The 24,122-nt window shown below is 45.4% G+C and overlaps 4 protein-coding genes and 1 long non-coding RNA gene across 17 annotated transcripts in view; 3 read left to right on the top strand and 2 right to left on the bottom strand.

The window, feature by feature from the left end:
* The window catches only part of LOC144899563 (uncharacterized), a 9,015-nt gene extending 4,136 nt beyond the window's left edge, over positions 1–4,879 (top strand). For both annotated transcript variants that reach the window (XR_013627789.1, XR_013627790.1), the window contains exons 3-4: positions 525–714; positions 4,775–4,879. This is a non-coding gene — a long non-coding RNA (uncharacterized LOC144899563). The remainder of the gene's footprint in view (positions 1–524; positions 715–4,774) is intronic.
* Positions 1–9,130, bottom strand: part of LOC131108579 (protein 4.1-like) — a 12,877-nt gene extending 3,747 nt beyond the window's left edge. The window contains exons 1-20 of one of the 9 annotated variants that reach the window (XM_078792332.1): positions 8,741–9,130; positions 7,342–7,406; positions 7,101–7,277; positions 6,926–7,030; positions 6,811–6,853; positions 4,789–4,864; positions 4,605–4,726; positions 4,442–4,538; positions 4,259–4,346; positions 3,762–3,806; positions 3,488–3,640; positions 3,326–3,423; positions 3,075–3,250; positions 2,821–2,892; positions 2,205–2,336; positions 1,957–2,135; positions 864–908; positions 763–795; positions 510–692; positions 146–433 (exon numbers count right to left, since the gene is read on the bottom strand). In XM_078792332.1, the coding sequence (XP_078648458.1) occupies positions 146–433; positions 510–692; positions 763–795; positions 864–908; positions 1,957–2,135; positions 2,205–2,336; positions 2,821–2,892; positions 3,075–3,250; positions 3,326–3,423; positions 3,488–3,640; positions 3,762–3,806; positions 4,259–4,346; positions 4,442–4,538; positions 4,605–4,726; positions 4,789–4,864; positions 6,811–6,853; positions 6,926–7,030; positions 7,101–7,154 (1,989 nt within the window). In that variant the 5' untranslated portion in view covers positions 7,155–7,277; positions 7,342–7,406; positions 8,741–9,130. The other 8 variants (XM_078792325.1, XM_078792329.1, XM_078792333.1 and 5 more) reach the window with 8 other exon arrangements.
* zbtb14 (zinc finger and BTB domain containing 14) lies at positions 6,852–15,370 on the top strand. Of its 3 annotated transcripts, none has more exons than XM_078792337.1 (10): positions 6,852–7,575; positions 10,941–11,129; positions 11,203–11,373; positions 11,525–11,620; positions 12,063–12,206; positions 12,330–12,574; positions 12,646–12,731; positions 12,801–12,940; positions 13,014–13,109; positions 14,018–15,370. In XM_078792337.1, exons 2-10 carry the CDS (start codon positions 10,941–10,943, stop codon positions 14,147–14,149), a joined length of 1,299 nt encoding a protein of 432 aa, XP_078648463.1. In that variant the 5' UTR covers positions 6,852–7,575; the 3' UTR covers positions 14,150–15,370. The 3 variants fall into 3 exon arrangements, with proteins under 3 accessions (XP_078648463.1, XP_057915684.1, XP_078648462.1); XM_058059701.2 differs by lacking the exon at positions 6,852–7,575 and adding an exon at positions 9,623–9,830 and having other exon boundaries at positions 14,018–15,084; XM_078792336.1 differs by lacking the exon at positions 6,852–7,575 and adding an exon at positions 10,006–10,119.
* arhgap28 (Rho GTPase activating protein 28) lies at positions 14,283–19,478 on the bottom strand. 2 transcript variants are annotated; one of them, XM_058059685.2, is made up of 14 exons: positions 18,856–19,478; positions 18,230–18,396; positions 17,947–18,158; positions 17,770–17,878; positions 17,461–17,693; positions 17,244–17,400; positions 17,080–17,171; positions 15,798–15,875; positions 15,555–15,708; positions 15,405–15,487; positions 15,110–15,325; positions 14,932–15,048; positions 14,738–14,865; positions 14,285–14,672 (listed from the first exon to the last, which is right to left on the bottom strand). In XM_058059685.2, the coding sequence occupies exons 1-14, from the start codon at positions 18,963–18,965 to the stop codon at positions 14,552–14,554; spliced, it is 1,977 nt and encodes a 658-aa protein (XP_057915668.2). In that variant the 5' UTR covers positions 18,966–19,478; the 3' UTR covers positions 14,285–14,551. The 2 variants fall into 2 exon arrangements, with proteins under 2 accessions (XP_078648461.1, XP_057915668.2); XM_078792335.1 differs by having other exon boundaries at positions 14,283–14,672; positions 14,738–15,048.
* Positions 19,188–24,108, top strand: l3mbtl4 (L3MBTL histone methyl-lysine binding protein 4). The gene is made up of 18 exons (XM_078792334.1): positions 19,188–19,309; positions 19,893–19,926; positions 20,023–20,108; positions 20,346–20,450; positions 20,556–20,691; positions 20,756–20,847; positions 20,914–21,056; positions 21,123–21,199; positions 21,270–21,355; positions 21,541–21,651; positions 21,733–21,847; positions 21,927–22,017; positions 22,098–22,202; positions 22,292–22,369; positions 22,466–22,539; positions 22,602–22,771; positions 22,851–22,913; positions 22,994–24,108. Exons 2-18 carry the CDS (start codon positions 19,899–19,901, stop codon positions 23,483–23,485), a joined length of 2,052 nt encoding a protein of 683 aa, XP_078648460.1. The 5' UTR covers positions 19,188–19,309; positions 19,893–19,898; the 3' UTR covers positions 23,486–24,108.
* Positions 24,109–24,122: the final 14 nt, after the last annotated feature.

Here is a 24,122-nt window from a genome sequence, read left to right as displayed (position 1 = left end):
CCCCCCAACTTGGGCACATGCTGCTATCACACCAAATGAAGTCCCGAGGGTACTTCATTGGTGCTAGTCGCTATATTGTTGTTAGCATAAACATACGCTAGGTTGCTAGTGTTAGTGTCGCCGTGTCAACCACGAAGCAGCGTACCGCTCTGGCCATGAAGGGGGACTTCTTGCTGGTCAGGTGATTCAGTGCAGGGGCGGGGCTTCCACCCACAAAAGCAGGGACTTCACTTTGACCTTCGGGGAGTCGAGGCTCCGCCTTATTACTACTCATGAGGAGCGACTGTCCCACAGTGATGACATCATCACCCCTTGTTCTCGTCACGGTAAAATCATTCGTTATGGCGACAACACTGCCGGAGGCGGTGTCATAACTCCGCCCCAGAGTGATGCTCTTCCCTTTGATTGGCTGCTTTACTGTAGCCCCACCCTCCTGGGGCGCACACATACACACAGATTCATTAACCAATCACAGAACATGTTTTATATGACTATGAGCTAATTCTTACCTCTTCTGCTTCCAGGGGCTCAATCATGGGCGAGTCATCCGCTCGGCGAACAGGCGACGCCGCCAGCCGTTTTTCCCACTCGGTCAGCCCTCCCATCGGCCCACCTCCCTCTAAGAAGGAGCGTCTAAGATCGCTGATGGTACTTGCGGGTTTCTCAACCTTTTCTGGACTGGCAACGATTTCCTGGAGGTGGAGTCACGGCCAGGTGAGTCAAGCAGTCAACACAAATATAATGGCGGATAATAGAATTCACCTGTTCACTTTTTAAGTCTTCGTCCTGGTCGGACTGAAAGACAAACACACATGTTGGTGTTGCTTGGTACAAGTCAGTAAAAATGAGTATTGTGTAATCACCTCAGTGGCTGTTAGGTCTCCATCCACAGTCTCTGTCAGCTCTGTCTGAAGACACAAAGCAATCAACATGATACAATATACTGTATATCTATATCGATAGCGCTGCGCCCGAGATGGATCCATCGTTAGCGCACAAATCGATCAATTTCTGCGCTCACGATCAATGGTATAATACTGCGGCCAGGATAGATGTGTGTAGTTTGTTTAGATGCCAACAGATGGCAGCGCTGAGCGTTGTTACTTACAAGAATCAACAAGAAGTGGATGCATACAAATTTCAAATCTTTGATTAATTGTCGTCTATATGTGCCCTGTGATTGGCTGGCGACCGGTCCAGGGTGTACCCCGCCTCTCGCCCAAAGACAGCTGGGATAGGCTCCAGCACCCCTGCGACCCTCGTGAGGAAAAAGCGGTAGAAAATGAATGAATGAATGATTAATTGTCAATTACAGTTCACTTTCGTACCGTTCTCGGCGGGGGGAGTGTGAACCCTAACCCTAACCCTAAGCCTAATCCTAATCCTAATCCTAACCCATTGTATGCAATTAGCAGACCAACGATTGTCATTATATCGTCAGCGCAGTGTCAAAGCATCGGTCTCCAGCGCAAGGCACTTATATAAATCATGAGCGCAGAAATCGATCGATTTGTGTGCTAACGATGGATCCATCTCAGGCACAGCGCTATCGAACAATCACACTCGATTGTTAGCGCGTAATATATACAATGCATTTGTGTTTGTATAAACTAAAGCCACACACATTTTTCGGACAAATACGGACACACATCACCAAATTTGGTACACACTTCTAAGGTGCTGACAAGCACATATGTCAACGATTTGAGCAAGATTGGTTGAAAAACATCAATCAAAACATCTTTGGAAAGGTACCTAATTAATTGCGCATAAGTCATTCAGCAGCGTTACATGTATGCTAGCATGTATTCAATAGCATTTTGACCACAACCCATTGGGGGCACCACAAATGTCATACTTAGCTAGCATTGTTATGCCCAAAATCAAAAATGCTTACATCATACTATACGTAAAACAGGAAGTGGCCTACTAACATACAGATCAATAAGTACTCACATTTTTGTGGTTGTCATCCAGTTGCTCAGAAGTAAGCGGACTTTGAGGGACCTCTATTACATTTGTGATCTCCTCATTGTCCCGTTGCTTCACCTCCTGCTCCACCTCCTTCTCGACCTCTTGGGCCACCTCTGGTTCCGGCTCTTGCTCCACCTCCACGCTGTCCTGCACCTCCTCAACTGCAACAACAAAATAAGGACACAATGGATGCAAGCGAAGGTGTAAACCCGTCTTTTGGTTGTACTCACCTGCTCTAAAAGCTCTCATCTGATTGGCTCCTTCATCCATGTGCTCCTCCATCCTCTTCTCAGGGGTGACTGTGGTGATGAGGTCACTGGCAGTGATGGTTTTAGACACTGCGTACAGTCCAGTGCCCATGTCTTAACACACAGATACACATCATTAGCTGTAGCATCGGTATCCATAGTAGCACAGTATGTGTCAACTCGGCCAATCAGAGTTCAGGACACATGCAGCGCAGGCAAGGCAGCAGCCAATCAGCTTCAGCGCCATCAGGTCTTGCAGAGAACAGTAGTAAAACAATGAATGGGTGGTGCTCAAAGGTCAAAGGGGCGTGAGCATTTCCCTTAACCCCGCCTCCAAACCGCATCATGAAAGAGATTATTGGTTAGTGCTTTTTGGTGGGTCTCTTTCATCCCACAAAATGGCCACATCAGAGCCGTAACAGAAGATCCACTATTGCCTTTTACACAAAGTCCAAAATCCTGGCAGTGTATGTCACAAGGAGGCGTGGCCACCTGAGAAATCCGACACAGCGGGTTCTCTGCAGCCAATCACAAGCATTGTGGCCAATCAGAGGCCAGTACTTGAGTACTGTTACTTGATTGACAGATTAACTTCTACCTGTTTTTGAGTTTCCATTGGCTGTGATGGCTGGAGAGCCATTGAGAGAGGAGGTGGGCGTGGCACTCGGAGCTGAGGACCAATCAAAACTCTGGTCACTGGCATGTACATTGTATAAAAAATCGGCTTGCCTCAACACCTCAATGTAAATTCCACAGCGTTTTTTTTTTTTTAAAGATTCCCAACCTGAAGTTCCATAATAAAACCTGGACAGGAGGATAAAATGTTGCCTCCAGCAGGATCAGGATCCGTACCTCCATCCAGGCTGCGACTCAGCATGTTCCTCTTGCTGATGCATCGTGGGAAATTGGGCGCCGGTCTGGATATCTGAGCGCTGGCTCTGCGACTTTGGATCTGGGTACGACCGCTGTAGCGGAACTTGGACCCGAGAGTGAGAAAACGCTTTGGAGGTTCTTCCGGAGACACAAGCCTACAGGAAAGGAGGAGGGCGTGCAAGGTGATTGGTCGACACTTCACATTGAAATCTTGAAGACAATGTAAACACCTGAAGAAGGAGTGATGCTCCACACACACTTTCCACAATCTCTTGGCTGCTCTGTGGTTTAGCAGCTTGAAACCAATCGTTGATTCAAACTGGTCAAACTGGAGACGAGTCACCAGTTAAAGAACTTCAACAAATTTTAATTCAGGTTGCTGCGGTCATCACCTCTCCAGGCCGTATCTTGATGTAGAAGTTGTTTCTTTTGTACGAGATCTTCAGGATCTTTGGCCATGAAAACCTGTTGATCCTCAGCCGGTCCCTGTAGACAAGCAGGCCACTACTGCACACGCCCAGCATGATGGCCACGCCCTCCGAGTCCTACACATACATAAAATCAATGCAGTTGTTTAGCACCTCTTGTTGGTCCAATGGGCGCCGGTCTGCGGACATAAAATAAAAGAAGACAACACAAAGACGGATAGACAGCACGCCGTCTTACCTCGGAGCGACCTGAAGACAAGCAATCAAAGCGGCTTCCTACCATCTAGTCCATTCAATGCAAAAAAAAAAAAAAAAAAGACAGGAAAAATAAAAACTTAACACTGTATATAAAATATAAATAACAATCTAACACTCTTTGTTTCCTTTTTAAATATATTTATATTTAATATATAAAAGCACTCAGTGTGACATGTCTAAATGGTATGTAAGAAAAAGAGAAAACAATATTCTAATCGGTTTGCTGGCTTCACGGTGACAAAGTGAATTGGACACGAGTGGAAAAATCAGTGGAATGAGAACACACACACGCACGCACACACAAACAGAAGTCATCGACCACAGACAGGAAGTGGGTCATGTATTGGCGAATGTTGTAGCATGGGATTTGCCCATATTAGGCTTTCCCTCATTTGGAAATGAATTAAGAATCAAAAGACAGAGCCACCAATGTTGCACATGAAGCAAAAAGTGTAGTGTAGTTTAGTGTGTGTTTACCCTTGCGTGATGAAGGTCAACTCCATACATTGAAAGTTTCTTCACGTTTTCCAGGAAGTGCATCTCAGCTTCAGCTGGTGTCATTCCTCTAAACACAATGGCACATTTAAGGAAAGAATTCCGGAAGGCGGAACTGTGGATATTAAAAATATACATTCAAATAAATCAAATTACAAAAAGAACCTGTAACTTTTGTGTAGCTCCATGATCTTCTCCTCCATTTGCTTGCTTTGGTTGGGAGCAAAACAGAGTTCGCTTACGTAGTCCGAGCCACATTCATCTGCAAGAAGAACAGAGTCGGGTTTGAGGGTGTTTTGATAGCAGGAGGAGCAGATCAGGGAACTACCTGGGTCGTAGTCTCCCAGCTCTGATTGGACGGTATAGGAGCCGAGGACAGTGTGAGTTGCGAATGAACACGGAAGTTGACCGGACACGATATCCTGTCTAAGCTGCAGACACAGGAAGTACCTATAGAGGATATAAATAACCTTCATCTGATGGACTTTTGATTGGCAGATAGGTGAACCTACCTGGTGATGTCCTCAGAGAGCTGGGCAGGGTTCGGGGGGTAAAACTTGACGTTGAAGGAGAAGTGCCAGGGGACACCTGCAACAACAGAGGTGGGTTCTTTCCATGCCAGTTATGAATGATAACCTCCATTTTGCATACTAGAACTGAATAAAAAGTATTGCGGTGCCTGCTTACACACGAACACAAGCAAACATCATATAGAATTCCATCGCCCCGCCCACCAGTTATTAATGATAACATCCATCTTGCATACTAGAACTGAATAAAAAGCCTTGCATTGTCAGAGACCTGGGTGCCTTGCTTACACACGAACACAAGCATATATCATATATAATTCCATTGCCCCGCCTGCCAGTTATTAATGATAACCTCCACCTTGCACACTTGAACTAATAAAAAGCGGAACATTGTCAAAGACCTGACTGCCTTGCTTCCACACGAATACAAGCATACATCATATATAATTCCATCACCCCACCTGCCAGTTATTAATGATAACCTCCACTTTGCATACTAGAACTGAATAAAAAGCCTTGCATTGTCAAAGACCTGGGTGTCTTACTTACACACCAACACAAGCATACATCATAGTATATAATTCCAGCGCTCCGCCTACCAGTTATTAATGATAGCCTCCACCTTGCATACTAGAACTGAATAAAAAGCCTTCCATTGTCAAAGACCTGGGTGTCTTACTTACACACCAACACAAGCATACATCATATATAATTCCAGCGCTCCGCCCGCCAGTTATTAATGATAGTCTCCACCTTGCATACTAGAACTGAATAAAAAGCCTTGCATTGTCAAATACCTGGCTGCCTTGCTTACACACGAACACAAGCATACATCATATATAATTCCAGCGCTCCACCCACCAGTTATTAATGATAGCCTCCACCTTGCATACTAGAACTGAATAAAAAGCCTTGCATTGTCAAACACCTGGGTGCCTTACTTACACACAAACACAAGCAAACATCATGTATAATTCCAGCGCTCCACCCGCCAGTTATTAATGATAACCTCCACTTTGCGTATTAGAAGTGAATAAAAAGCCTTGCATTGTCAAATACGTGGGTGCCTTGCTTACACACGCACACAAGCATACATCATATATAATTTCAGCTCTCCGCCTGCCAGTTATTAATGATAACCTCCACTTTGCGTATTAGAACTGAATAAAAAGCCTTGCATTGTCAAATACGTGGGTGCCTTGCTTACACACGCACACAAGCATACATCATATATAATTTCAGCGCTCCGCCTGCCAGTTATTAATGATAACCTCCACTTTGCATATTAGAACTGAATAAAAAGCCTTGCATTGTCAAATACGTGGGTGCCTTGCTTACACACGCACACAAGCATACATCATATATAATTTCAGCGCTCCGCCTGCCAGTTATTAATGATAACCTCCACTTTGCGTATTAGAACTGAATAAAAAACCTTGCATTGTCAAATACGTGGGTGCCTTGCTTACACACGCACACAAGCATACATCATATATAATTTCAGCGCTCCGCCTGCCAGTTATTAATGATAACCTCCACTTTGCGTATTAGAACTGAATAAAAAGCCTTGCATTGTCAAATACGTGGGTGCCTTGCTTACACACGAACACAAGCATACATCATATATAATTTCAGCGCTCCGCCTGCCAGTTATTAATGATAACCTCCACTTTGCATACTCGAACTGAATAAAAAGCCTTGCATTGTCAAATACGTGGGTGCCTTGCTTACACACCAACACAAGCATATATCATATATAATTCCAACGCTCCGCCCGCCAGTTATTAATGATAGCTTCCACCTTGCATACTAGAACTGAGGAGAAAGCCTCAAAATCATGCGCAATGTCAAAGTCCATGGTACCTCGCTCACATATCAGCACATGCACAAATCATATACATTCCATCGCTTGCTCCTCCATTGATTCATGATAACGTCCACCTTGCACAATGTAAACCCAAAGTCAGAAGAGCTGCGGTAATACATGGTTGGATAGTTACTGACCTCTGACCTGTTTCTTCATCTCCTTCCCAGGGTCCAACCAGTTCTACAAGACAGAGGTTAATGGTCGTCTGATAGAAGATAGAAGTGACAGAAACAAAGCCAAGATGGTGCTTACCTTATAGTTGTCGGCGTCTCTGAAGGACAAGGCAAAGTAGTCCCGCTCCAGCAGGTTGACATGCTCGCAGACCTTGTCAAACAGCTGGATACCGCGAGCTCGTTTCTGCAACAACAATTTGTTTTATTTGACTTGTTTATGTGTAATTTTGTGTTTTTACGAGTGTTGGTGTCACCTCCACAGTGCAGGTAAACAAGGTGCCGTCCAGCAGGGTGACTTTGGCCTGCATAGTCCTGAAGTTCAGAGGGTTCCTGACCGGCGAGGGAGCGACTCGACTGCCCGGTGACAGGTGACCGGTTGACTCATCCGCCAATAAGCTACCTTGATAATGGGATGCCCCGCCCTCCCCTACCTGTACAGAAAGTTAAGTCACATTACCGCGTTGCACTAACGATGTTTCAATGCTTCTTTCTTACCTGAATGGGCGTGGAGTGGGCGGCGGCTTCCGGAACAGATTCCGCCTCCTGTGGTTCGCTTTGCTCTGTTGTCATGGCGATGAGTTTACCTGAAAGCAAAAAATTCAGACAGCTCAGAATCATATGATAACATGTTTTGCGTTGTTTGACAGGCTATCAATCTTTTGACCTGGCCAGCTGTCATGTGAGGGTTGCCGTGGTAACGGTAGAGCCAGAGAGAGAGAGAGATTATGGGTAAGAGAATGTGATCTGCTTTTGAGTGCGATGATGTGGGTCAGTGTGTGTGTGTGTGTATGGAAGAGTTAACTGTAAATGTTGATATTTACAATAGTGAAACAATATTTATAATATTAGAAATAATGTATAATCACTTCCATTATATGGTATAATGTGTATAATAATGTATGAATACAATAAGGTATAAATAAAGTATAGTAATACAGTGCAGGGAGAAGCAATACATCAATAATTAACTTCTGTGTTAAGATGAAAGGTTTAAAGTGATCAATAAAGCTCAAGAAAATATAAATAACATAATAACAGACGCATTTAAAGAAGAAGCTCCTTTAAGTGAAGTGCTAAAATGTTAGTAGTAACAATATTTGAAAAATTCTGCATGTTTTTTTTTTTAATGTTCTATTCTAAGCCAAGAAATAAGTGTTTACATTATTGAATCCATTTGCAATGCATTCGTATTGATTTGTTTAGGGCAAAAGCTTTTGACATCACAATGATTCCATGCATGTGTTCTAATGTGCTAATGGTTCATCCTGCAGCAGGAAACACCCCACTGCAACGCACGCACACACGCACATCCCAGCTGCAGCATGATCATGCAAAACTGCCACTAGCGAAGTAGTGATGGTGAATAATCCCGATTAGGAGTTGCATTGCATTTGCTATTTATCTGTCATGTCTTCCGTTAAATCCGTGCATGTGTCTTTCTTTACCTGTCCTGTTGCGGGACGCTCGCCCTCTTCCTCGCGGTGAGCTTTTTTTTTTTTTTTTTTTACAACGTCATTTCTCTGACGCAATGACGTCAAGACGCACGAGACGGCAGGGGGCGTTAAATCCTCATTTAAAAATGAAAACTCTGACGGCTTTTAAGTGAACGGTTTCGGACCGGAAGTGAAAAATAGCACTTTGAGTGGACTTGATTAGATAGATGAGCATCTCTTATTACCAAAGACTTAAAGCTGTTGTGTGTGTGTTTACTCACCAGGGTATTGGATGTAAACAGGAAGTGATAGATCCATTCACGAGAGAAAAAAATAAGTCACACAATAATTAAATTAACATGATGACTATTTTTTTTTAGGTAACACAATGCAAAAGTAGAACCATTTCTCAGCACCGCAAGCTGCGGCCAATCGTGACCATTCTGTCCATTTGTCCTTACTTGGATGCAAGTCGTCAGAGGCTTGTGTCCTCCATCCTTCGTCTTTGTGTGTGGCTGTGTGTCTGTTGTTTGGATGGATTATTGCTTTTCACTCTTGACAGGTCAGACCCCGCCCTCCTTCCCTCCACGCACAGATTACCCCCCCCAAAGCTGTCAGTCACTGGGCTGGGGGCAGGGCTTCCATAGTGATGTGTTCAAGTAGTCTGTGATGACTATTAATGTGCTTAGAGGGGTATCAATATAGCAGTTTTGCTGTGATTGGTTGACAAAATCAAAGGGGTCAGAGGTCACCACAATACCAAATTCCCAATCAAGCTTGCAGAATTGAAACGTGAATTGCCGTATTTGCATATTGTTTACAGTCGGTCACATGGACCAAACAAAAGTGATTTTATTTTCTTAATGTTTTTTTGATGATACACGTTCACATGTCACATGACCAGCGTCTGTGGACAAACTTCATCTTGTCCTGCTCCATATTTTTATTCCCTTTCAATCCCAAAAAGTAGAACCCAACAGCCCTGCTAGAGTCCCTTTGCAGGCCTGAGCTCGACCAGTTAGTGAGACATCAGAGTATCTCGAGGATCCTTCGTTTTGGCAGTAGGTTCTCAAAAAAAAGCAGTGACTTCCTGTCCAGTAGTATATGCAGTCCATTTGGTGCATTGATAATTATATACAGAATAAGATTTACAGTGAAGGAAAATGTCCGCCCACACCAGTCTTTAGCTTTTTTAGAATGTGGCCCCCAGACTAGCCTGCCCTATAGAATGAGCATACATTATATAAGGGTCGCGATGACGTCACAGCACTGCCAAGTTACTCAAACTTTGCTAACCGGGTCAGAACTGACATCACGTGAACATGTAGGCCAGTCTTCCAGAAAGACAGTGCGCATGCGTGATGAGCCCGGCGCTCTGTCTGGGATCTTTACGTGCCCCCGCAGTGTGGGAGCAGGCGCAAAGCGCGGCCTCAACCCTGTGCTCGTCCTCGACAACAACAATAACAACAACAACAAGCGATCAAAGTGTTTTCCGGGCCTTCATTAGCACAACGGAGCCACACATCCCGCTGACACCGGGCTCGCAGTGAGGTAAGAGCCTGCGCCCGCGCCCTTACTCGCTCCGCTCGGCGGGGATGGCTGCGCGTTCTCGAGCCGCTCATGGCCGCTCGCTCGCGTGTCCTCTCGTTCGTGCTGCCCGCGTGCCTGTGTCTCGCTCCCGGGATGAGCCCGCGAGCCGGCCGCGCGCAGACGAGTTTGAAACGAACGAGAATGGCGGACTCTTGGCGGAAATCGCCATTTTGTGTCCAAGTGGTGCACCAGGCCGCACATCCGCCATTTAACTCCGCAAACAGCAGCTTAACGTTCCTAATAGTCTCGGGTGGGGACCCCGAATCCAGTCCATTGTGATCCGAGGCGACTGTTTCACGGCCCGCTGTGTACTTCGCGTCATGGCTCGTCATATTAGCCTTTGACGAGCTCCGTGGCACTGACGAAAGACCTGCTGCTATGTTGATTTAGCAAAAACACGTCTTCATTTGCTTTCCCAGCTCGACCAGGCCGACATCTCCCTATTCTACTAAACCCGTCAATGTCCTAGTCTATGTTTCTGTGTCGGTTTCATGGTCCTGCTTTGACTTTTAACAGAGCAATAGCCGCTCCATGCTAATTGCTAGCTAGTTGCCAAACGTCCACACGTGACGTCATGTGAAGACACACGCTCTGAGGCGCGTGCCCGTTTTCCAACATGTTAACCACGAGGTTGTTTATTTAGTTTTAGGAAGTCAGTTTAAAGTGCTGCCATATCAATATGACACAATTTTCACTTTTTAATGCAAACCAATCAAAGCTATTTAGTGATTTAAATTATTGATTGTTTAAAAAAATATTTTTTAATTGGAAAAATATACATGTATACATGACATGCTCAACTACCTCTAGTGCTCTTTGAATTGCTATTTAATTGAGGTTAATCGACAGTGCCCCTGCTGGTTGCAGCTAAGTACTGCACACCATTAATGGATTCATTCTAAATGATCAAATATGTGATGCACATTGCTAATTTTGTTTCATCTTTTATTTGAAATGTAACCACAAAGAAAATGAAGTAGCAATTATCAATCAGTTGTCTGTAAATTAAAATGCATTACTTAATAATAATTATATAAAGTGACCTCTCTTGACATATACATGTGATTCCAGATGGCCGAGACGGTGAAGTACGTCGACGACGAGCACAAGAACATTTTCCTCAGGTTGCTGAACGAGCAACGACTGGAGGGCGACCACTGCGACATTGCCGTGGTGGTGGAAGATGTCAAATTCCGAGCTCACCGCTGCGTTCTGGCGGCGTGCTCCAACTACTTCAAGAAACTCTTCAAGAAACACGAGGTACTCTCACACACACACACACGCACGATATCTTGAATCAAACCGCCGTAATCATGACTGACTGTATGTACAGGTGGATAACTCGTCTGTGATCGAGATCGACTTCATCCGCTCCGACATCTTTGAGGAGGTGTTGAACTACATGTACACGGCCAAAATCTCCATCAAGAAGAGAGACATCAACCTGATGATGTCATCGGGACAAATCCTCGGCATCCGCTTCCTGGATAAACTCTGCTCGCAGGTACACACACATGTGGTGGGTGTGGCTTCATAGATGGGTCTGGATTTGAAAGCATGAGTCACGTGATCTAAAGCAAAAAGTGTGATGTATCGGGAAAGAACCCTGATGGACACCGGAGTCATGTTTCTTAACAGATTTTTTTTCCATGTAGAAACGGGACATGTCAGCTGAAGAGAAAGACAAGTTTCCTTACGACATTGTAAAGATGGCGCTGCCTCCTGAGGCGCAGCTGGCTGCTGAGGCAGAGGTACTGGACATTATAGCAAATATAGTTTTTCCTTGGTGGAGGTCATTCATTCATTTTTTTACCGCTTATCCTCACGAGGGTCGCGGCGGGGGGGTGCTGGAGCCTATCCCAGCTGTCTTGGGGCGAGAGGCGGGGTACACCCTGGACTGGTCGCCAGCCAACCACAGGGCACATACAGTATAGACAAACAACCATTCACACTCACATTCATACCTATGGACAATTTGGAGTCGCCAGTTAGCATGTTAGCAACCTAGCATGTTTTTGGAATGTGGGATGAAACTGGAATACCCGGAGAAAACCCATGCATGCACGGGGAGAACATGCAAACTCCACACAGAGATGGCTGAGGGTGGAATTGAACACGGGTCTCCTAGCTGTGAGGCCTGCGTGCTAACCACTCAAGGTCAATACTTTATTATTTTATTCATGTTTTGCGCAGGTTCTCGGGGAACACGAGGACACGCCCACCGCAGATGATCTGGTCGGGGCCGCGGCCAATCAGGAGCTGGATAAATCTCCTAATGCGGCGCTCCGTGTTCAGGAGGCCATTTTGAAAGAGCTGGCCAATGAGGATGTACACAAGGTATACATTAGAACCTGATAGTACACAAACCCCTTTTAATGGTAAAACTGGTAAAGTATTTCTGTGGTGGTACTCGATGAAGAAAAGTCTGAACTCGATATTTGTGCCCCCCCCCTCCCCAAGGTGGCCTGCTATGACCAAGATGTGGTGCCAGAAATGGAGGTGGAGCCAAAAGAACTTGGAGCAGAGCACCACGCCACCCAGACGCTAACGTTCGCTGACAGTATGGGCGAGGTCAAAGACGAGCAGCCGCCCGGTTGGGCCACGGCGACGGCGGACATGAAGTTTGAATACCTCCTTTACGGACATCGAGAGCAGCTGGCGTGTCACGTGTGCGCTAAGACCTTCTTGGACGAGTCCAGACTCAGGTATGTGGTACCTTCATACCTACATACATACACTCTTACATGACTCTTACATATGTGTGCGTACGTTTTAGGAAACACGAGAAGCTCCATTCAGCCGATCGTCCTTTTGCGTGTGAGATCTGCTCGAAAGCGTTCACCACTCACGCTCACTTAAAAGGTGATAACATGGCGTTTTTTTGTTGTTTTTTTTCACCGCCATGACTCTGTTTTTGTCTGTCTGTTTAAGAACACCTAAAGATCCACACGGGCTTCAAGCCATATCGATGCGACGTTTGCGGGAAATCGTTCATCCGAGCTCCAGACTTGAAAAAACACGAGCGTGTCCACAGCAACGAGCGTCCGTTTGCCTGCCAGATGTGTGAAAAGGTCTCATTCGAGAAAAGCTCCGTCTATCTACTCCACGTTTCCTGTCTCTCACCCGTCTGTCCCTTCTTTGCAGGCTTTTAAACACAAATCTCACCTGAAAGACCACGAGAGGAGACACAGGGGAGAGAAACCGTTTGTGTGTACGTCCTGCACGAAGGCATTCGCCAAGGTGCTGCAAGTCTTCTTTTCACTTCGAAACATTCATTCATTTTTTACCGCTTTTCCTCACGAGGGTCACGGGGGGGTGCTGGAGCCTATCCTAGCTGTCTTCGGGCGAGAGGCGGGGTACACCCTGGACTGGTCGCCAGCCAATCACAGGGCACATATAGACAAACAACCATTCACACTCATATTCATACCTATGGATAATTTGGAGTTGTTTTTTTTTATTATATTGGTACATGTTTGTATATTTGAGTGTGAAGTTGCTGTATGATGACTTTAGTGACTGTTATATTGTTATATACAATATTTTTTTACACTATACTGTTATATACAATCACAGGGCACATATAGACAAACAACCATTCACACTCACATTCATACCTATGGACAATTTGGAGTCGCCAATTAACATAGCATGTTTTTGGAATGTGGGAGGGAGCCTATCCCAGCTGTCTTCGGGCGAGAGGCGGCGTTCACACTGGACTGGTCGCCAGCCAATCACAGGGCACATATAGACAAACAACCATTCACACTCACATTCATATCTATGGACAATTTGGAGTCGCTAATTAACCTAGCATGTTTTTGGAATGTGGGAGGAAACCGGAGTACCCGGAGAAAACCCGGAAAAAAGATGGCCGAGGGTGGAATTGAACCCTGGTCTCCTAGCTGTGAGGTCTGTGCGCTAACCACTCGTCCACCGTGCAGCCCACTTCTAAACACCCAACACATTTTCTCCCATAGGATAAATCATGTTAATACAATCACTATTAGCTGTCATGTAAGTTATAAATCAATAAATCACGCCCTCGCCATTACTTTGATGATGTCACTGAAGCCCGTTCTGTTTTTTTGAGGTTCAACTATATGTATAGACACAAGTTGGAGACTTTTTTTTTGTGTGTTTTGCAGGCGTCTGATCTGAAACGCCACGAAAACAACATGCACAGCGAAAGGAAACTTCTCCAGAGCGACACCGACGCCCTTCAGGCCGCCGCCATGGCCGCCGAGGAGTCACAAATGGATAATATGAGCTGTTCCTAACATCTGGACTGAACTGGACTCACTAGGTTTTTTTTTTTTTTTTTTTTTGGCAGGGGGGAGGAGGTCAAAACGTGCCATGACGTGATGTTTTTCAGTCAGAAGCAAGCTTTGTACATAGGTGGCTCAATTCTATTTGAAATAAAACACTTCTGTTCAGTTTAATGAGCAGAAATTTACAATAATTGTATTGATTATGTCTGAGAAACATTTAAAAAAAAAAAGGGGGGGGTCGGTTCTCAGAGAGACTGAAAGTGCTTTAAATGTGCCACCTTTGTAAAGTGCATTGGTGGTCTGTAAACCGCATTAGCATGCATGCATTCAGGAGAAGACAAGTGCATCAGTTGTAGCAGCAAGAACCATCACATGACCGTCTGATTGGATGAGGATCTAAAGTGGGCGGGGTCATGGTTTGATGAGCCAATCGCAGCGAGGGTTCACCTGGTAAACATCCAAGAGAAGACAATCTGGGTGGAGACGACGTTCGCCGATGTTTCCTCCGACTTCGTAGAGACGCTGAATGCGACTGTGGGGGCAGATCACATGACCTTGTCACATGATTGGCTTCTGTGTGTTTATGTGTGTGTGTACCTGTTGTCACACTTGAAATGAGCGGTGACGTCTCTGGCTGTCATTTGTCTGTCAAGCTGTATCGCCATGGAAACTTTGGTGTGAAGGGGGGCGTGAACCTTAATGAGGCCGACGCACAGCTCCGTGACCTTTGACACGCACACGCCGACAAGTAAAAGTAAACACAGCAAGTAAGCAACGTCAAAGCATCTCACCTGCTTCTTGTTTTTGTCGTTCCTACTCCTGAGCAGACGTCCCGGACGGGACAGCGCCATTTTGTGATTGGACGCTTGGTTCATTTGTCTCAGCTGCGACAACAGGAAGTTGGGCACCTGGAACAGGAAGCAATGACGTGACTTCGACGTATTGTATCAGCGTCTCTCACTCGCTCACCGTCCACAAGACGTCCTGGTTCGTGACCATCAGGTGGACCAGGTGAGCCCCGCCCACCGCCTCCTCCATGTCCTCTTGCTGCTTGGCCAATGAGCGCTTGTTGCCGCGTTGATGGCGGGCAAAGAGATTGGGCGCCATGACCATGGAGACATTCCACAGAGTCATCCTATTCTGGTCCTGATGGGACACAACCTTACTGAGGAACACCAGCAGAGCCTAGAAAGTCCAAAGAAAGAGCGGGCTGTAACCATGACAACAGAATGAGTGGGGGCGGAGCTTTAAAGGCGTCACTCACTCTAAGAGTTTCTCTGTTGGATTCAGGAAGCAACAATGACAACATCTGCAACGCTTGAACCTGGTGGACCACCGATGACACACCTACACACACACCTGTCATTCTTTAGTTTGTGTGTATGACTTTGTGTGTGTGTGTTTGTGTTTATACCCAGTACAGCCTGGAAGGTTGCCAGATGTGCATGAGTCAGCAAAGGAGTCGGCAACTCTCGGATGAAAAGCTTGAGCAGACCTGCAGCGTCCACTTGTCTCACTTTGGACCAATCGAACCCATCTGGACACCTGTCTAGTTCCCTGCGCAGGTACTACACACACACACACACACACATGTTGTATATTGTTGTAATATTTTATTGAGCCACTTTCTATGCTTGTCATGTTTGTGTTGTGTTACCTTGAGTCGAGCAGCCGATCCTGGTACCCTGAGAATACCTTCGGTCTGCAAGCCGTTCTGCTCTAAAACACTCAACAACTACACACACACAACAAAGACGGTGTTAGGAATTGTCACCTTTAGCGACATGCTAACAATGCAAAATCGCCGGGTGATGGACTACAAAAATAAATACCGTATTTTCCGGATTATAAGTTGCACTTTTTTTTCATAGGTTGGTTGTTCCAGCGACTTATAAATATAAAAAAACTGTTTATGTTACATAAAGATTGGACACAGGGCTGTACGGTGGTCGAGTGGTTAGCACGTAGACGTCACAGCTAGGAGACCAGGGTTCAATTCCACCCTCGGCCATCTCTGTGTGGAGTTTGCATGTTCTCCCCGTGCATACGGGAGTTTTCTCCGGGTACTCCGGTTTCCTCCCTCATTCCAAAAACATGCTAGGTTAATTAGCGACTCCAAATTGTCCATAGGTATGAATGTGAATGTGAATGGTTGTTTGTCTATATGTGCCCTGTGATTGGTTGGCACAAAGACAGCACGAAGACAGCTGGGATAGGCTCCAGCACCCGATGCGACCCTCGTGAGGATAAGCGGTAGAAAATCAATGAATGAATGAAAATATTACACAAGCTGCATAGTAGTTAAGTGGTTAGCACGCAGGTCTCACAGCTAGGAGACCCGAGTTCGATTCCACCCCCGGCCATCTCTGTGTAGCGTTTGCATGTTCTCCCCGTGCATGCGTGGGTTTTCTCCGGGTACTCCGGTTTTCTCCCACATTCCAAAAACATGCTAGGTTAATTAGCGACTCCAAATTGTCCATAGGTATGAATGTGAGTGTGAATGGTTGTTTGTCTATATATGCCCTGTGATTGGCTGGGCACCAGTCCAGGGTGTACCCCGCAGCTGGGATAGGCTCCAGCATCCCCCGCGACCCTAGTAAGGAAAAGCGGTAGAAAATGAATGAATGAATGAATGAATGAAAGACTGGACACCTTTTCTGTTCATGTTTATTTTTTGTGTAGCTGTTAGCATATCTTACACCTATTCAACCTGTTCTCTATTATTTTATTGTTAGAACTTGTCTGTTTTGGTCAAGTTTATAAAATAAATTACCCGCAAAAAATGCGACTTATGTATGTTTTTTCTTACCTAATGATGCATTTTTAGCATTGTGCGACTTATAGTCCAAAAAAATACGATAGTTGTTTATAATTAATGCACCATGCCTTGTTTGCTCCTACCCGCCTGTGTTGAGTTTTATATGACTTATCACCTTCACCTTCTGAAAGACGACAGGGACTTTGACCCCTGGAAACTTCTTCCTGTCGTTCTCCAACAGCGTGTTGAGAGGAACGCCAAAGACGGCGCCGTCTAACAAGATGAAGGGAAAGATTGTAAGAAGTGTCACGGTTAGGTGGTCTTTTACTCGGAAATGAAACGCACCCCAGCTCTTGCAGCGCGGCGGGCGGGTGCGTTTGGTTTGCACGCCCATCGCCTGCAGGAAGGTGGAGAGCTCAATGTGGCAGATGAAGCCCAGTCGCTTCAAGTCACCTGGGGACAGGTCATCTGCTAAAGTGACACCTAGAGGTGGACAAACAAACTACACACACACATATGTTACACAAGTGTATTTTGTGCAAGGTCAAAAAGTCAAACTCACCGGCGTGTCTTTGCTGTCTTCTCCCCGGAAACGCTGGCAATCCCAACAATGTGCCCCGCCTCTTTTATGCTCGGCTACGCCTTCCGAGTAGGGAGAGTCACGTACCAGCCAATCGGCTTGTCTCGTCTGGCAGGGGGCAGGCGATGAAGCCGGTGTGTGCGTGGAAGAGGGTGAGGTATGTCCGGGGTATAATGTGTCGTCAGGTAGATTAAAACTGGGAAGCATGGGTCGCACTGTAAAAAAAAAAAAAAAAAACCTTTATTAGTTGAGTGAGAGAGACGGGGGTACACAGGAGAAGACAGCGAGTACCCGATGTTGTGTTTCGGCGAATCGTTTTAGTGGTGGTATGGTAGCGGCTAGGCGGCGACTCGCTGCATTGACTCGGCGAAGCGGGGCCGGCTTCCGACTCAAAGTCCGACTGAAGAGACAAGCATCAACATCCTGTTTGCTTCATCATTCTTTGTATTTTCTTAATATGTGTCTTACCCCAAATATGTCTCGCACGTCTCTGATTGGTCGGTTTCTCGCCCTCAGCGTGTGCTTGTAGTTGTCTAGTCTCGTCTTCACGGTTGCGGCCTGTTGGTTCGTCAACGTGGACAGTAGTGCCTCAGCCGGGGGCGGAGCCTCCTCTGTTGACGAACCCATCACCAGCGATGATAACCCCGCCTCTGTTAGCCACGCCTCCTCCAGCTCCACCTCTGTAAGTACACAAAGAGTTCATACACAAGGAGATGTACAACTTTGTTTTTTTTTTCTCCTTCTTACCTACCATCCATACTCTTCCTTTCTTCTTCCTCTTCGTCATCTCCTTCCTGTTCTTCTTCAATACTTTGAACTTCCCGCCAGTATGTTTCCATGGCGATGCGCCGGGAGTCAGAATTGCTTGTCTGGTCACATGGAGGCGGGCCAGAGCAGGAGGAGAGAGATGACAACATCCTGTAGATATACGTCAAAGGCAGTCACACACTTCTGCAGTATTGATCTCATCATGTGTGTGTGTGTGTGTGTGTGTGTGTGTGTGTGCCCAGGAGAAAAGGAAGTGAGATGCTAATGCTAGCTGCAGCTGAGTGTCCATTAAGAGGAAATGGATCCTGGCAGCCAATCAGACGGAAGAGTTTTCACTTCGATCCTCAGTCTGTAATATGACCATCTTATTTTTCCTCCAATTTGACCTTCTTACTTTGTGTTTTCAAGCACAGAATTGTTAGCATTTATTTTTTTCCCCCTGTTTTAGCATCTTATAAACTGAATTTTACAATAATTTGTTTAATAATAATAATAATATTATTTTTACCATGTCAATAACTAACAATATTTAATTATGCCAATAGTGATCAATGTGTCATCACCATGATAGTGATGTTGTTTATCAATAAAAGGAAGCGAAGGACTCACCTCCGGATGGTTTGTCTGCTGATGCTCCAAGTGGAGAAAGAAAGGAGGGAAAGATGGAAGGAGGAAAGGAGGAGGAGCTTGGAAGGAGCATGGAATATTCTTCTTCCCATCTCCCAGTTTGGACACTATAAGGAAACGGTAAACACATTACTATAGAGCTGTATATCTGCTTCTATTATATTACTTATTAAGTGTTGATACACAAAGAATACACAATCTGGTCGTTAATGTTGTATTTATGGTGATTATAATTTAAATTAGAGTGATTTGTGATATTTTTAGATAAAACAGATATATCCAGTTGTGTGTTTTTTGGGGGTTGTTCGGACTTCGGATTAACCCAGTGTGTTGTCAACGCGCTCGCGCCGCAGCGCATGCGCAGTCAAGTGTTCGCGCACAGCGTTTCCGTGTTGTGTTGTTGCTGTCACAAGGCAGTCGCGGATCTTCGGAGACGGTAAGGCCCGTTTTTTAACTCCCAGAAGTCGAGCTTTGAGCTCTCTGCTCCCCCAGCTCACTTTAACGGCACTCCCCGAGTGCCCAAGTCGCACACGAGAGTTCGGAACCCGGAGCAGAGACGCGAATAAGACTCGATTTTAGTTGCGTTGGTTTCCTTAAACTGGATGGCAAGGTAACGAGGTTGTAGTGGTGCCTTACCAGTCAGCCCTTCACAATAAAAGTCAAAAAAATGGGTTTAATTTGGAATTGTTTGAAACACACCGTGAGAATATAATACATTAATTGATAATTATTACTAATTTGAGGGTTTTTTTGGACTTCGAGTGGTAAATGGGGAAAATAGGACTCATTAGTCGTGTGTTTTCATAAACATTCTGAAAGGACCAAGATTTGAATTTCCGGTTTCAATTATCGCAAATTGCAGCCATGATGGAGAGGTAATATCTGGAGGATATTGCTCATTGAAGTGAAAATAATAACATGTCTGAAACTCACTTCAACAATATAATTTGTGTGGTATTTGAAATGAAAAGTTATTTATTGTTTGTGTGTGTCATTTCCATGTTTTTCGCGCACCATAGACGAAGATGAAGAACAAAGCTAGCAGTGCTCCAGGTAACACACACACACACACACACTTTTCACCGGTGTCAAAGTTTATGTATTTTTATCACTACATTTGCAATATTGTGTGTGTGTGTGTGTATTTAGTGAACATGAGGAGACGTTTATGGTCATGGCAAAACTATCTGAACCAGGAGAATGCTGAAGCCGCTCCTCTGGCACTCTTTACCCAGGTAATACACAAGTACTTTAAATACACTTCTGAATAGCGGTTTAAAAATAGCAGGAATTTTTGCACTGTTTGGATTTTAAGGTGGTTCTAAATGGCATTTCAAATAAATTGAAAAGAGAAATAGAATGTTTTTCACCCTTAAAAGTTAAGTTCTTCTTAAAAAATGTGGATTCAATGTCATTTCCTGTTAGGTATTCACACGCACACACATATATTTAACAGTTGTTTGTTTTCTCAGTCCCAGTCATATCCCAGTAAGAAAAACGGTTTTAAAGTTGGGATGAAGCTGGAGGGAATCGACCCGCTGCATCCTTCCATGTTCTGTGTACTGACTGTTGCCGAGGTAACGGACATGACGTGCACAAATATGACACACATGTTTTAAATGTATGACCCCTGGATGTCTCAATAGTAGCAGGATAGCTGTTGCTAATCAGCTCTCTGACAGGTGATTGGCTACCGGCTGCGCCTCCACATTGATGGCTACTCGGAGTGCTATGACTTCTGGGTAAACGCAGACTCGCCTGAAATCAAACCAACAGGCTGGTGTCAAGGCAACAAACACAGACTCCACCCGCCCAAAGGTAAACTTGATAGCCACATGATAGTCACATGACTTTCCTCACACTCCTGTCTCCCTCTCCCAAGGTTCTAGTGAGTCTGAGTTTGATTGGCCACAGTATCTTCAGTCCACTGGCGCTCAGGCGGCGCCCACAACCCTCTTCACTTGTCGCACGGCCGTTAGTATACACCCATCTGTCTGGAAGCTTCCTGTCTGGCTCCTAATGTGTCTGTGTGCTCATCAGTCATGTGACTTCCATGTTGGGATGAAGTTGGAGGCGGTGGACAAAAAAAACCCAGGACTCGTCTGCGTTGCTTCCATCGCCGACGTCATTGACGACCGCTTCCTGGTTCATTTCGACAACTGGGACAACTCCTACGACTACTGGTCAGATCCTAATTAATATCACTTTCATTGTTAATTGATCGATGGATTGATTCACTGCTGGTTCAGGTGTGACAGAAGCAGTCCGTACGTCCATCCTGTTAGCTGGTGTCAAGAACACGGGCGACCTTTGACCGCCCCGCAGGGTACGCCTCCACTGTAATGTCACAGAGCTCAATAAATTCATCAATACTGCCTAATCAATACAATCCACAGATCACCCTGACCCTGAGAACTTTACCTGGGAGGAATATCTGCGAGAAACTGCGTCTAAGGCTGCTCCGAGATCAGCTTTTACTACGGTGAGGAGCCGAGGATATAGAGGCAAGGTAGAAATACGGCAGTAGACAAGGATACAGGAAGTTTAAGGACTAAACAAGGAGGTAGAGTAGGAGACAAATTAGCAAAGAAGGAGACCAGAAGCTAAATAAGGAAACAAGGAGGCTAATGAGTGCCAGTCAGGTAACGAAGTTGTGTGTCCAATCAGAGAGGTCCACACGGCTTTCAAATCAACCAAAGACTGGAGGCGGTTGATAAGAGGAACCCCATGTTGATCCGTGTTGCCACGGTAACAGCAACAGAGGACTATAGAGTGAAGGTACTTCTATCATGTCAGTTTGGACTTGTTCTTTTGTAGCCTCATGTGTATGACTTATGATGTGTGTGTGTGTGTGTGTAGGTGCACTACGACGGATGGTCGCATCATTTTGACGTCTGGTGTGACAGCGACCTGTGTGACCTTCATCCAATCGGCTGGTGTCAGCGCACAGGACATCCTTTGGAACCACCACCGGGTCAGTTTTGTGAGTCAAATTTACTTTGTCCTTGTCTCTTAATGTCCATTTTCTGTGTGTGTGTGTGTGTGTACAACAGAGTGGTCCACCCCCTCTCAGGGCGCGTGTCCTACATCAGGTTGCAGAGGAGTGGGACACATCAAAGGACCCAAATACACCGGACACCACAGGTACTCATTTGCTGAATCGTAATTGAAACACATGCTGAGTCGTGTTTTCCATGTGCTGAGTCGCTGCCTTTATCTCCCAGTGCCTTCGGATGTCCCTATTCGGACATTAACATGCGTAAGGAGTTGGCGCTCCCTGACAGGCTTGGAGGTGTTGCTGTGCATCACCATGGCAACCAGTCAGAAGAGTAATGCTGTGATTATATGTTGATGTGACAAAAGCGATGACAAGCAGGTAGGGGGATATAATGGCTGATGTTTCCGTTCTGTCCAGCAGGGGGAGTATTGAGGTGAAGGCGGAGTACAGAGACTCTCCGCTGGCTCCTCTGGTGAAGAGAAGAAGATTGAGTGACAGGTGAGACAATTGACATGCATGGCCATATGAGGCCGCGGTATATGATGGTGCAGATTAGCATAACAGTAGGGCAAGTCATTATAACTCCGCCCCCAGGACAACACAGGATACAAAATTGCTCTCAGTGAAACAGGAAGAGGAGGAGCTACATCATGAAGGCCTCGGTGCAGGTACAATATGGCATATCATTGCATTACATTACTTGATTTTGAACGATGTGTCCTTCTCCCAGCAGCTCCAGAGTCCAGCCTGCAGGCCGTCCTCCATCAGTCTGTCTTCCTGTCCTCCGTGACGTCTCAGCCGAGTAGCGATCTGTCGCTGTGCTGGGAACAACACCGTAAACTCCTGCCAGGAGTCGCCGGAGTTCATGCCAGCGCTGTGCGGCACTGGAGCGTGCAGCAGGTTTACCGTGTCTCTTTAAACTTTTAGGATCTTTTTAGAACTTCAAAAGTGTCTCATACCTGTCCGTGTGCGTCTGCAGGTGTCGGAATTTATCGAGTCACTTCCTGGTTGTGAGGACTTGGCCAAACAATTCAGCGACGAGGTAAGACAAGTAAAAAAAACAAAAAAACTGTTTCTCACGTTCATGTTGCTGTGATCTGATTGGCCTCTGACTCTGTCCAGCAAATAGACGGGCGGGCTTTCCTGCTGCTCACCCAGCGAGACATAGTTAGAATCATGTCAATCAAACTCGGCCCCGCTCTCAAGATTTACAATTCCATCCTGATGTTCAAACACGCGGAACACACATCTCACGACAGGGACAAGAACCAATCAGGGGACGTGGACGAGAACGAATCAAACGACAAAAAACAATCATGTGACAAGGATGACAGCCAATCACATCATGAGGAGAACGAATCATGTAACAAGGACAAGAAACTGTCAAATGACATAGCCAAAAAACAATCATGTGACATGGACAACAACCAATCAGGAGATGGGGACACAAACCAACTACATGACAAGAATGAGTCACATGACAGCGATAAGAACCAATCATGCAATACGCACCAATCCAAGATCCAATCATGTGATGAAGACAACAACCAACTACATGACAAGGACAACAATAATTCACATGACATGGACGTAGACGCTCAACTTGTCATGTAATGCATCTGTTTCCATCCTGCTGTCAATCAAACTGAAACCTTTGACATAATCTCAGGTGTTTATATGGCATACAGAGCTATAGTTGTATTTGTATTATATATAGAAGGAGATGCTCATATTTTAAAACACAAATTGTGTCTGCTTTTGCTATCCAAAAACCTCCAAAAAGACATTCCTGTGTGCGCTTAGCTTGATAACTAAAATGGTGAAAATGCTGAAGATTAGCATGTACACTGTTAGCTTAGAGTGTTAGCTTTGACTGCTGTTTTTGATCGTTTTCGATTAGATATTTATATTTTTGCTCTGTATTATATTCTGAAGAGTCTATTTTCCTTCTTTAGAGGTTTCTATTTTCCACCCAGATACATTTAAATTTGAATTTCCGTGTTTCTCTCAGACCCCGCCCCCTTGCGAGTCTCACGTCTGTCAAACTACCGGGGGCGGGGCCTTAATGCCGCACGAGGGGGTGGTATTGTAGCGTTAGCATGGGGACTCAAACAACACAGCTTTAGACACGTTCCTCGGGTTTCTAGGTTACAGACACCTTCATATAATATTTATATTCATATTTGTTACACCTGACAGTCTTTCAATAAAGCTTTGGATCTGAGAGTTGCTCACCCATCTGTGATTTATT

The sequence above is a fragment of the Doryrhamphus excisus genome, linkage group LG7, assembly GCF_037039965.1.
Source record: "Doryrhamphus excisus strain RoL-2023G ecotype Guam linkage group LG7, RoL_Dexc_Guam_v1.1, whole genome shotgun sequence".
NCBI classification, from domain to species: Eukaryota; Metazoa; Chordata; class Actinopteri; order Syngnathiformes; family Syngnathidae; genus Doryrhamphus; species Doryrhamphus excisus.
The sequence above is the reverse complement of the archived record's forward strand: the minus strand, read 5'-3'. Positions and strand labels throughout refer to the sequence as shown.